This window comes from Agelaius phoeniceus, chromosome 2 (assembly GCF_051311805.1).
Source record: "Agelaius phoeniceus isolate bAgePho1 chromosome 2, bAgePho1.hap1, whole genome shotgun sequence".
NCBI classification, from domain to species: domain Eukaryota; kingdom Metazoa; phylum Chordata; class Aves; order Passeriformes; family Icteridae; genus Agelaius; species Agelaius phoeniceus.
Genome location: NC_135266.1, coordinates 27,777,355 through 27,789,860, shown reverse-complemented (window position 1 = coordinate 27,789,860; position 12,506 = coordinate 27,777,355). Strand labels below are relative to the sequence as shown.

At 39.0% G+C, this 12,506-nt stretch overlaps 1 protein-coding gene across 2 annotated transcripts in view; it reads left to right on the top strand.

Moving 5' to 3' along the window:
• The window catches only part of LOC129117451 (E3 SUMO-protein ligase RanBP2), a 33,698-nt gene that overhangs the window by 9,058 nt on the left and 12,134 nt on the right, over positions 1 to 12,506 (top strand). The window contains exons 9-21 of one of the 2 annotated variants that reach the window (XM_054628109.2): positions 296 to 505; positions 1,036 to 1,214; positions 1,299 to 1,474; positions 1,782 to 1,905; positions 2,241 to 2,402; positions 2,727 to 2,864; positions 2,955 to 3,101; positions 3,524 to 3,706; positions 3,789 to 3,872; positions 4,390 to 4,525; positions 4,701 to 4,798; positions 5,319 to 9,711; positions 10,617 to 12,013. In XM_054628109.2, the coding sequence (XP_054484084.2) occupies positions 296 to 505; positions 1,036 to 1,214; positions 1,299 to 1,474; positions 1,782 to 1,905; positions 2,241 to 2,402; positions 2,727 to 2,864; positions 2,955 to 3,101; positions 3,524 to 3,706; positions 3,789 to 3,872; positions 4,390 to 4,525; positions 4,701 to 4,798; positions 5,319 to 9,711; positions 10,617 to 10,714 (6,128 nt within the window). In that variant the 3' untranslated portion in view covers positions 10,715 to 12,013. Of the gene's footprint in view, positions 1 to 295; positions 506 to 1,035; positions 1,215 to 1,298; positions 1,475 to 1,781; positions 1,906 to 2,240; positions 2,403 to 2,726; positions 2,865 to 2,954; positions 3,102 to 3,523; positions 3,707 to 3,788; positions 3,873 to 4,389; positions 4,526 to 4,700; positions 4,799 to 5,318; positions 9,712 to 10,616; positions 12,014 to 12,506 lie in introns of those variants that run through there. The other variant, XM_077173364.1, reaches the window with a different exon arrangement.

Here is a 12,506-nt window from a genome sequence, read left to right as displayed (position 1 = left end):
GCTGTAAGGTCACTTGCAATGCCCTTAGAAGAATCATGGTAGGCGGGCTTTGTTTTCCTAAAGAACTGCATTTAAAAATTCTTTGGGGTTGTTGTCACTAAAAGCTTGGAAAGCCTATGTGCTGAAACGCTGACCTAATTACAGGGAGAACATACCTGAACAGTCTGTAGGTTTCATAAGGGGAAATCCTGATTCCCATCCAGCTTTCAGTAGCAAAGAGCAGGCCAGCATAGCAAATACTGCTTTCCTTGTGTTCACTGCTTTATTTATGTGAAGTGGTATTTTTGTGTTCTAGGTCATATGCTGCTGAACTTAAGTCATGGCAAGCAAGACTTCTTTAAAGAGATTGTGGAATCATTTGCAAACAAGAATGGCTCATCTGCATTGTTTGATAGCCTGTTTGAGAGTGGAGCCTCTAGAGAGAGGTCTTTTATTGGCACAGATGATATTGGAAATGTCAGTACACAAGCACCAGTGCAAATAGAACTTCACAAATATGATATTGGTAAGAACTGTTACTTTCTGAAACTCAGCACAGCTTTGTGTAGCATAACCTCTTCTGCAAATACTTGTGGAAGAGGTACTGGTACACAAATACTTGTACTGTAACAAAAGACAAATACCTGGAATAGCTGTCCAAAGTTGCCTTAATGTCATAGGAAAGACTCATACTGTATTGCAATGTTAAAGTAGTGCTTCTTCAGTAAATCCTTAAGGATTTCTGGGGAAGTAAATAGGTTTGCTAAAATCAGTTATCCATTGGACAGAATAAGCTGAGAATGGAAGTGATGAGAGTCAGCCCCTCAGAAGCTTAAGCAGTTGATGGCTTTGAGCACTTAGATGAACTTGGTATGTTTGTCTATACTGAAGTTTGTAACCCTTTGTAAGTGAAACCTGGAATCTTGATGCTCATTGGTCTTGAAGTATCTTGGGCCCTTCTGACAGAATGCAATGTAAAACCCAGCTTTGATCAGATAGTAGTACTGAGGGCTTGCAGGAAGCTGACATTTGCATCCAACCTTGTTTTCTGCGCAGGTGCCATTCGATTGCACAATGGCAGTCTCCAGCACCTCGTGTGGCTTGGCCTGCAGTGGAACTCTATGTCAGTCTTACCCCCCATGCGCAAATGGTTAAAACAGCTTTTTCACTTGCCCCAAGAAACATCAAGACTTGAGACAGATGCTCCTGAATCTATTTGCCTCTTAGACCTTGAAGTAAGTGAACTTTGAAGTTCTTTAAGGTACTGTGCAAATTAAGTTTTTTGTAATTAATAACTTTAATTTATTTTTTAAAAACAGGTATTCCTACTTGGGGTGATATTCACTAGCAACTTACAACTGCAAGAGAAGTTTAATTCTCACTACAGTGCACATCAGCCTCAATTTTTACCATTGCCAATATGCAAACTACTCTATACTGAAAAGCAAAGATCCTGGTGGGATGCTGTTCGTACTCTTCTTCAGAGAAAATCAGTGTAAGGCTTTTTCAGTTTGGAAATGTTTGATCAAGCCTTTAGGGAGCGTCTGCTACAGCAATTTGGATTGTCCCTATAGATTCTTTTAAAATTAATTTTTTAATATATTTTTTACATTGAATCTTTCTTGTAGTAGGGACTTGATATGCTTGAAAGATTTCTGTAAAGGGAATTTTCATTTCTAACAATGCATTTCTTACCTAGAGGCAAATTAGGGCTAAAGCTCCAGGCTGTATTCATGAAGTGAATGCTATGTGAACAGATGAAAATCACAAAATACTAATCAAGGAATGTTTCTTATATTCAGACCAGGAACAGCAGCAAAACTGAGGCTTATTGTACAGCATGGCATAAGTACTCTGCGAACACTGGACAAGCATGGCCTTCAACCTGCCTTAATCATACACTGGGCAAAAAGCTTGCAGAAAACAGTAAGCTGAGATTAGTTTTAAATACATGGAAGCAAAAGTGTTTTTCTTAATTTATCAATTATGAACAGACTGAGGGGATGGGGGATGGATGTGTATTATTAAGAATGGCTGATTATTTTATCAGGCAAACTTACTGTTCTTGTCACTTTGTGAAATACTTTTGTCTTACATGTAGAAAATAACACAACAGTTTGTTACTTAACATAGCTTTTCTGTTCAATGTCAGAAAAGGACTTTGGAACTCTTAAAGAAAATAGGAGAAGGATATGTAGGAGTAGCATTTTGACTTGCATTTATTGAAATAACATCTGTATCTATTCCCTTTTCTTCACCAGGGAATTAACCTTAACTCCTTCTATGACCAGAAGGAATATATGGGACGAAGTGTCTACTACTGGAAGAAAGTTCTGCCTATGCTGGAAACTATCAAAAAGAAGAGGAGTATTTCTGAACCTACTGATCCTCTCTTCAAACACTTCCATAGTGTAGATGTTCAGGTACAGATCAGTTGAACCAAGGCTGAAGAGAAGGGTCTGTGTCAGAAATGAACAAAGTGGTGGGATTTTTGTCTACATTGTACTGTTCTATGTTATTACTACTGTGAAGCTCTCAAAGGTGAGATTTGGTAATAGTGTTTTATAAAGGGGGAAAATTCTCTCCTTGTAGCTTTGGTCTTACCTTTGAAATGGTATTTATGATTTGAAGGCACTGAACACCCTCAGTACCAACTTTCTTGAAAAAGAATTCTCCCCGCGTTACAGGAAAAAAAGGTTATGTCGTTCCATTATTAAGTATAAGTTTTCCTTCACTTTATTTTGTAGGTCTTTCAGGTTGCAGCGTATGAAGAAGAGGCACAGATAGCATTTGCTATGTTGGATGCAGTTGATGGCAAAACTGATGATGCTTTAATAGCATTTGAAGCTATTGATAATGTGGTGTCATACTGGAATCTTGCCATGGTAAGTTTGTAAATCGCATTACCCAGAAGTGCTTCTATTTATTCAGTTTCCTTCTGACTGATACTATTCACTCTGCATCCTGTTCTTCAGATTTTCCAAAGAAAAGCAGAAGAAATTGAAAATGATGTCATGCTTCCAGAAGAACATGAGGAGCATAAAACTTACCTTCTTAAAGCCAAGTATTATCTAATGAAAATTATTGCGGAAAGCTCCTCGGATATGTCAATTGCAGAGAAAGTAAGTAATTCTTGCTTTAAAAACTTCTTCCAAGGAATGCAGTAGCTTAGGTTACTGTTTGAAAAATGAAATCCTTTGCATTCAAGGTACTTTTTTTTAGTCCAGGCTTTCAAGCAAGTTAAATCCTGGGTAACTTCTCTAACCAACCAGATCATGTGATATCCTGGCTACCGTGTGGATGAAAGCTTTAATGTAAACAAAAAGCTTTTGCCACTGTCTTTTAGTTTGATAGTTTGAAAAAATAAAATAGTTTGTGTGAGTTGTTTACTTATGTGAATCCTAGCAAGTTAAGAGCTTTGCTGAAAAAAACCCCCAGTGTTTACATAATAAGACTTGTGAATTGCTCAGCCAGAATTCTAAATGTAGTTTATCTTGTTCTGAGGAAGAACTGCAGTCATGACTCATGTTTGAATAAACTCTAGTTACCAGTGCCTCTTGAAACTGTGAGAGAAGTGTTAGATACAGTGATCCAGGAACTTGGTGAGAACTGTGAAGAGGGAAGTCTTGCCTTCAGAAATGGTCTGTCACGAACTGTAGATTCAGCAATGAAACATTCCACTCCATCACCAACCAAGTTCTCTTTTTCACCAACGAAGACCTACAAGGTATGTTAGCCAGTTATTATTTCAGGGAATTGTTATCTTGTAAGAAGAATTCAAATGAATCAATTAACTTTTTTTTTCCTAGTTCTCTCCAAAAACTCCCCCTCAGTGGGCAGAAGACCATAAATCTATACTTCAAATGATTTGTCAGCAAGTGGAAGCTTTAAAGGTAAAAATTCTGTCACCATTTTCAGTAATGAACTGTTAGTCCTTTAGTTATGGTAAGGATCTAGTGATAAGAGCATGGGCTCACTTACAGTTCATAGAATTACTTTCTGTAAATAGCTTCATAAAATTAGTACCAGAGTAAATCCTTTCACATAAAAAGCTCCTCTCTGGGACGTGGACAGGAGTGCTGAGACAACCCATCTAAGGGACTCTTTCTCTATGTAGAAAGAATTCTGCTTTTATCAGCTTATAGTTGATAAAAGTTCTCATCCACTTGGTTCTGTTTTTTTTTTTTTACTGGCCTGTTCTGCCTTAAGAACACAATGGAAGTACTTTGTACTCCATGGACATGTCTTGCATGATCTGGCAGGTGGTACTTTTTTTTTTTGATTAGTCCCATACCATGGATTGAACGTGGTTTTTAATAGCAAAAGGGTGGTGATCGTGCCTTATATTTTCTTTCACAAATACCTGTGCAATCAATACTTAAACTCTTGCTTGGCACCCTGTCTCAACAGAATGATTTGCAAGAAATGAAACTTAATAATTCCAACACAAATGCATCTCATCGGTGGCCTGCTGAAAACTATGGAACTGATGCAATACCAGACAGTTATCAGAGAGCACAAAATCTTCATGAAGCCCCTTTAACAGGCAAGTTGCTGCAGAATTTTTATCTAAATGCTTAGCTAAATCAAGTAAGACTTTTGAAAATAATGCTAAAATGTTTTAATGATTCACAATTAAAAACTGATTGCTGGGAAGAGTATGTAGAAAACAACAACAAGAAAAGATAAGTGTTGACTATTTTGCTGGTGTTCCTTTTTAGTTGCTACCACTGGCCCATCTGTGTTCTACAGCCAGTCACCTGCCTATAACTCTCAGTATCTTCTGGGAACTGCTGCAACCAATGTAACACCAGCAAAGGTGAGAATAAATTTAAATTTATTTCCTTAAAATGCTTCCAATGATCTGAAAATGACTGACTGGTTTTGATTCTGTACATCGTTGGATGTAATTGCAGTTCCTTATGCAGAATTTGGTCAACTTAAACTGCTAGGGATAAAATTATAATTTGTCTCCGTGCTTAACTTCTGGGATATGGCGTTTGGGTGGAAAAGCTAGAATAATATTTTCTATGTGTGTACATTTCTCGTGCAGGTATGTATGATAGCACTTTACTATTCCCCCCTTAATTGTGTGGCAGAAGAGAATGGGGTTTTCAAAATTTTTTTTCATGCAGAAGCCACTCATATTGTGCCCCTTTTTCAATGTTTGTTCTCAAATGCCCATCAAGTTTCAAGCTAAGGTAAAACTGGTTTAGGTTTAAACTTGAAAGCATGCCTTTCTTTTAAAAAGTGCATGTTACAATGGCTTCAGCACAGTAAGATTTTGTCCTCTTTGTGACCATAATAAGCAGAGCATTTGTTTTCTGCTTTTTCTTTAGCCTCCTGTCTATGGCATGAACCGACTTGCGCCTCAGCCACATATATATTCCTATCAGCCACCACCCATGCATACACCACCTCTGCAAAACACTTCTGGTTGTATGTTTTCCCAAGAAATGTATGGCCCACCTCTGCGTTTTGATTCTCCTGGTACTACACTCATTTCTCCTCGTACAGCTGATGACTATTATAACTACAGTGTTCCACAGGCAAGCACCAATCCAACACTGCCTAAACCAGGGTATTTCACAAACCGTTCAGCCACGCCACCCACCTTAAAGCCTGCAGAACCAAAAGCAATGCCTAAATTTGGACAGCCAGGAACAGCAGAAGGCTCAAAACCACCTATGTCAACACCAGCACAGCCAAGTCAGCCGACAACTTTTAAGTTTAAACCTAACTTCAAGTCTAATGATGGAGACTTCACTTTTTCTTCTCCCCCTCAAGTTGCACCACAGCCCCTTAATGCACCTTTTAATAGTAGAGAAAGCCTCCTGGATCTTCTAACATCTGACAAACCTTTACAGGATGATAGATACGTTGATCAAAAGCCAGTTAGTGATCCCACGAACAGTTCAAGAAATATTTTCAATTTTAGCAATAAACATATTCCAGGCATGTCTCTCCGAGAAAACACAGGACAAAACGTACACAAAAATGTGGGTTTTGAGAAGAGTGATACATTTAGTGCTCAAGAACCAAGTAAGCCTGTATTTATGGCTTCAAATTCAGATTTGGCCAACAGAAGTCATGAAACAGAAGGAGGAAGCACCCATGGTGGAGATGAGGATGATGACGGTCCTCATTTTGATCCTGTGGTACCACTTCCTGATAAGATTGAAGTAAAGACAGGTGAGGAAGATGAAGAAGAATTCTTCTGCAACAGAGCCAAGCTCTTTCGTTTTGATGCAGAATCTAAAGAATGGAAAGAAAGGGGTATTGGAAATGTGAAAATACTGAAACATAAAGTATCTGGCAAATTTCGTCTCTTAATGAGACGGGACCAAGTGCTGAAAATCTGTGCAAATCACTACATAAATACTGATATGAAATTAACTCCAAATGCTGCATCAGATAAGTCATTTGTATGGCATGCTTTGGACTATGCAGATGAATTGCCAAAACCAGAACAGCTTGCAATTAGATTTAAAACACCTGAAGAAGCAATGCTTTTCAAAAAAAAGTTTGAGGAGGCACAGAATATTTTAAAATCTTTGGGATCAAATGCTGACACGTCTGTGGCTCAGAGCAGTGGAACTGCAAAAGAAACAGCAAATCAGGACATCAAGGAGCCCAACAGAACCACTTCTGGAACCATGAACTTGGGCTTTCAGTTTCTAAAAGATGGAACAAGCAGTGAACCTGACAGCAAAGGCACCCTTACAGCTACATCCACTGCACCTAGCACTACCATTTCATTTGGAAAGGATGCTCAGCAAGCCTGTTCTTCTGGTGGATTTGGGCAGCATCTCTTGAAGAAGGACCAATGGGTGTGTAAAGTGTGTTTAGTTCCAAATGAAGCAACTGTAAAGAACTGTGTAGCATGTCAAAGTCCAAATCCAGGTATGTGGGAAACACATGGCACTCCAATGACTGGCTATGCAAGTTTGAAACCAAGTGGTAACACAGTGCAGGACAAGTTTGGATCTCCTTTTGCTAAAAAGGAAGGTCAGTGGGACTGCTCTGTATGCCCAACCCGAAATGAAGCAGAAGATGTGAACTGCTCTTCCTGTCAGAGTCCAAAACCTCAAAATCAACCAAATACATCCATACCTTCTGTTCTGGCATCTGCTGGTCTGGAGCTTGGTTCCATTGCTGATACAAGTAAGCCACAGAAAAATGGGTTTGAAGGACTTTTTGCTAAAAAGGAAGGTCAGTGGGATTGTAATACTTGTCTTGTGAGGAACGAAGGTTCTTCTCTAGCCTGCGTAGCCTGCAAAACGCCGAATCCATCTGCTAAGCCAACTGGTGATGCTTTGCCAACTCCTGCTTTTGGCTTGAAAAGTAAATTGCCTGAACTTGGTGGAGGACAATTGGGAACAGGCTTTAAGTTTGGTCTTGAGCAAGGCAAGACACCATCATTTACATTTCAGATTTCTTCTGATACTGAAGCTAAGTCTGCAAAGGAAGGATTTAGCTTTTCAATGCAAATGCCTGCAGGTGGATTTAAATTTGGGATACAGGAGTCTAGTAAATTTGGGATACAGGAGTCTAGTAAAAATACCACTAAGAAAGATGAGCCATCCAAAGAGCATACTACTGGTTTCTTAAAAAGCGTTGATGAAAAAGACAAAAAGGAATTGCCCTCAGACAGTGGAATTGGATTCCAATTTCAAGAAACAGCAGACAAGGAGAAAACTGACTTTGTTTTTGGGCAAAATAGCAGCACTTCTACTTTTGCTGAGCTTGCAAAAAGTACTCCTAGGGAAGGTTTTCAATTTGGCAAAAAGGACCCTAACTTCAAAGGCTTTTCAGGTGCAGGTGAAAAGTTGTTTTCTTCACAAAATTCTAAAACAGATCAGAAAGCAAACACCTCAGCTGACCTTGGTGAGAAGGATGATGATGTGTATAAGACAGAGGAGAGCGATGATATCCATTTTGAACCTATAGTTCAGATGCCTGAAAAAGTAGAACCTTTTACAGGAGAGGAAGATGAGAAAGTGTTATACTCCCAGAGAGTAAAGCTGTTCAGGTTTGATCCAGAAACAAGCCAGTGGAAGGAACGTGGCGTGGGCATTCTGAAGATTCTTAAAAACGAAGTTAATGGCAAAGTAAGAATATTGATGCGGCGTGAGCAAGTACTGAAGGTGTGTGCAAATCATTGGATAACGACAACAATGAACTTGAAACAGCTGTCTGGCTCAGACAAAGCATGGATGTGGATGGCCAATGACTTTTCTGATGGTGATGCAAAGTTGGAGCATCTGGCAGCAAAATTCAAGACACCAGAGCAGGCTGAGGAGTTCAAACAGAAGTTTGAAGAATGTCAGAGGCTACTACTAGATATACCACTGCAGACACCCCATAAACTTGTTGATACAGGTAGGACAGCTCAGCTTATACAGAAAGCAGAAGAAATGAAGTGTGGCTTAAAAGATCTCAAAACTTTTCTGACAGATGACAAAACGAAACTGTCAGAAGAGGAAAGTGGAAACCCTGCTTGTACCAGCAGTACTTCTGATTTGGTTATAAAGCCACATGCTGAAAGTACAGGCCCCACTCTGGAGTGGGATAACTATGATTTGCGTGAAGAAGCATTAGATGATAGTGTAAGCAGTTCTGTATATGCATCACCTCTTGCAAGTAGCCCTGTAAGGAAAAATCTGTTTAGATTTGGAGAGTCTACCACTGGTTTTAGTTTCAGCTTTAAATCTGCTTTGAGCCCATCCAAATCTCCTGCCAAACAGAATCAGAGTAGAACATCAGTAGGCACAGATGAAGATTCTGATGTTACTCAAGAAGAGGAAAGAGACGGACAGTACTTTGAACCTGTGGTACCTCTGCCTGATCTTGTGGAAGTGACCAGTGGTGAGGAAAATGAGCAAGTTGTCTTCAGCCATAGAGCCAAACTCTACAGATATGATAAAGATGCAAATCAATGGAAAGAGAGAGGGATTGGGGATATCAAGATATTGCAGAACTATGACAACAAACAAGTTCGTATAGTAATGAGAAGGGACCAGGTACTAAAACTCTGTGCCAATCACAGGATAACACCAGATATGAATTTGCAACAAATGAAAGGATCTGATAGAGCCTGGGTATGGACTGCATGTGACTTTGCAGATGGGGAAAGAAAAGTGGAACTTCTGGCTGTGCGATTCAAGCTGCAAGATGTTGCAGACTCATTTAAGCAAATTTTTGATGAAGCAAAGCATGCCCAAGAGAGAGAGACACTGATAACACCTCTTTCTTCTCGTGCCAATACACCAAAGGAATTTCCATGTGGTAAAAATGCTATAGCTGTGCTAGAAGAAACAACCAGAGAAAGAACTGATGTCAGCCATGGTGATGATACTTCTGATACAACTGTAGAGGCTGCAGAGGTGTCAAGTACTTCTGAAACTCCAACAAAAACAGTGGTTTCTCCTCCAAAGTTTGTATTTGGATCTGAATCAGTCAAGAGCATTTTCAGTAATGAAAAGTCAAAGACATTCACATTTGGAAATACTTCAGCCACTGGTTCTCTCTTTGGCTTCAGTTTTAATCCCCCAAGAAAGAGCGAAGGCCATATTCCAGCATCTCAGGACACAGCACAGAAAGAGCCAGAAGCCTCTGAACCACCAAAAATCTCAAATGCTACTCAGAAGCCTGTAGACAGCAAGGTAGACAACTTGCCAGCTTCATCACAAGATGGACCGTCTAACTTCTCATTTAGAATTCTGGAAAAAGGTGAGTAGGAGTTATACTAGTAATTTATTCAAGTATGCAACTTACTGTGCAACTTATGCAGTCAGCTCTGTGCTACTCATTCTCTTGAGAATAGGTAGTTTCTTTCAATTTTATGCAGGTATCTACATGTTCTCCAGAGGTTCAACTAAAGAAGGGAATTTTAAGTCATAATTATTTTCAAATAAAAATGAAAATGTATGATGCAGGATGGAAATTTGTTTACTGAGAACAGAATTTTCAGGTAGAGAGCTTAAACTCTGAAGTGCTGCATCTGAATCTTGGATTTAAAAGCTCAAAGAATTTTGATTTGCTTTTGGGACTTAAATAGGTAGTCAATGTTGTATGTACCTGGGTCTTTGCTCGGATTGGCCAAGTGTCAGAACAGCAGATGTATGCTTCAGCTAAAATTTGCATTATCCCCATAATTAAGTAGATGGGTTTTATAAAACTTGTCTATACTTTGTTTCAAGTGTTAAATACCAGCCTCTGCAATTTTGGTTGTGTAGCTTAACATCAGATGTCAGCCTGCTTCCTGAGCCTGAGAAGAGATTGTGATGGCATACTCAGTTGTATGGTTTCTGTTATAGTCTGAAAAAGATGCACAGGCAGAAGCTATGGCTGTGACAGGAGCACTGTAATGTGCTGAAGTGTCTTTGTGAGAAGGATGGGATGTCTCAGAATTATGAACATGTCCTGTCTCTTTATTAGCTTAAGTGTAGTAAAGTGACATGGCAGAAGCTGATAGCTGCAGTCCATTACCATGAGTTGGATAAGCTTGTGTAGAAACAGATGAAATTTCCTGCTGTGAAATACTACTATGGAATACTTGGAGAACATAGAGAAGTCTGTTCTATCCTTTTAAAATTCCAGTTAAACACTTATATACCAACAATTTATTTTTTTAGGATTTAATTTTAGCCTCTTTAAATCTAATCCAATGGCCTTTTGGACAAGCACATCCTCCATGCAACCTGATAGTAAAGGTATTTACGTACTGCACTGAATGTGTGATAAAAACACTCTAGCAGGCATGGACAATAACCCAGCTGGGTCAAAGCAGCTGGCTCAGTAATCCTTATAATTAACATGCATGCTGAAGGAGAGTACTTAAAATTGCGTGTCTGACTACTCTATTTGTCCTGTTAAAGAATGTCTCTAGCCCTTTGTATGTTTACTTGAGCCAGCACAATGGATGGCCCTGTTTAAGCTTTTGGCTTCTGTTTGTCTTATTTTTTTGAGGATATGTGCCCTGCACTTCTTCCATCGCAGTTTTCCTATGCGTGCACACTAGATCTCTTAAATTCCATTTTTCTAGAGAAATTACATTTTTGTCTTCAGAGAATGCCTTGTAGTGCCTGATGTGGTTTACTCTATGTCAATGAAATAGCCTGAAGATCTTTAGACAGCTTATCCAGTCAAGAGCTTAAATGTATTCAGCCTCTGTGGAAGTGTTCTCTTCAGTTTCCCAACTGTCAGTGTTAACTGCTGAGCTTTTAAAAAGAAAGAGTGCACAGAATTCAGAGCCACCTTCATATATAATCTATAGTCCACCTTAGCTGTTAGAAAACTTCTGCCAATTTGTAATCAATTTGTTTACATTCAGATCCTGTAGACAAAACTGTTACAGCTTATAGTTTGATTATATTTTACTACTAGTGTGCTGCTTGCAAGTATGCTTGCTGTAAGAATGTTCAACTTACACGGTTTTAAAAGTATTTTAATTTTAAATAACAAACACTTAGTCTGCATAAGACAGTCTTACACTGTTAGTGTCTTGCGTTGTTTCCCAGTGTCAAAATGTCATTTGATAGGCTGTTCTTACTTGAACAGTGAATTCCTGTTCTGTATACATAACCTAAAGTCACCTGCTCTGTGTTTTCAGCCATCCCTGTAGATGGAGTTTATGAACAATTCAGTTCTATTTTCATAACACAGTGTCCATAATGTGGAGTGATTAATCATTCTGTGCTAATGCACACATGCAAGAACTTTTCCTACCTCAAATTGATCATGGTTTTATATGGGGGCATATGGCAGGGGGAATGTATTTAAAGAAACAAAATAAGCCTTTCTGGTACTTTACACTGTTCTTCACTTCTACTTTTCTAATAATTAGGTTATGATTATATTTTTAGTGATTTGTTTACATTTGATAATTGTCTTCAGAGTAAACTTTGGTCTTTGAGCTCTGACTTAATAGCAAAGAATTTTGAGAAGTCCTTCCTAAATTAGGTTTTCAAGCCTATCCAATACAAATATGATATGAATTTTTCTTATGGGGAACTTCTTTTGGGGAGTGGTTTCTGAGTTGTGCTAGAACAACATTTAAAAAAATTTACCCTTGGTAGTTCTGCACCTCCACGCATTTACGTTTTTCTCAGATCAGGTTATAAACTACTTATAAGTTCTTATTTTAGTTTTGGCTGGGATAAAGTTAATTTTTTCTCAGTAGCTGGCACAGTGCTGGGTTTTGGATTCAGTGTGAGAACAATGCTGATTTAACTCTGATGTTGTGGTCGCTGCTAAGCAGTGCTTACCCTAAGTCAAGGACTTTTGTTTTTGTCTCATGCTGTGTCATTGAGGAGGTACACAAACAAAAGCTGGGAGGGAGCTTTGCTGGAACTCCAAGTGGCCAAAGGGATATTCCACACCATAGAACATCATGCCCAGTTTATAAACTGGTGGAGGTATCTGGAAGAGGGGTCAGTAGGAGTGTGGGAATGGAGTCTGGCATTGGTCAGCAGGTGGTGAGCAGCTGTATTGTGCCTCACTTGTTTTTCCTTGAGTTCTACTTT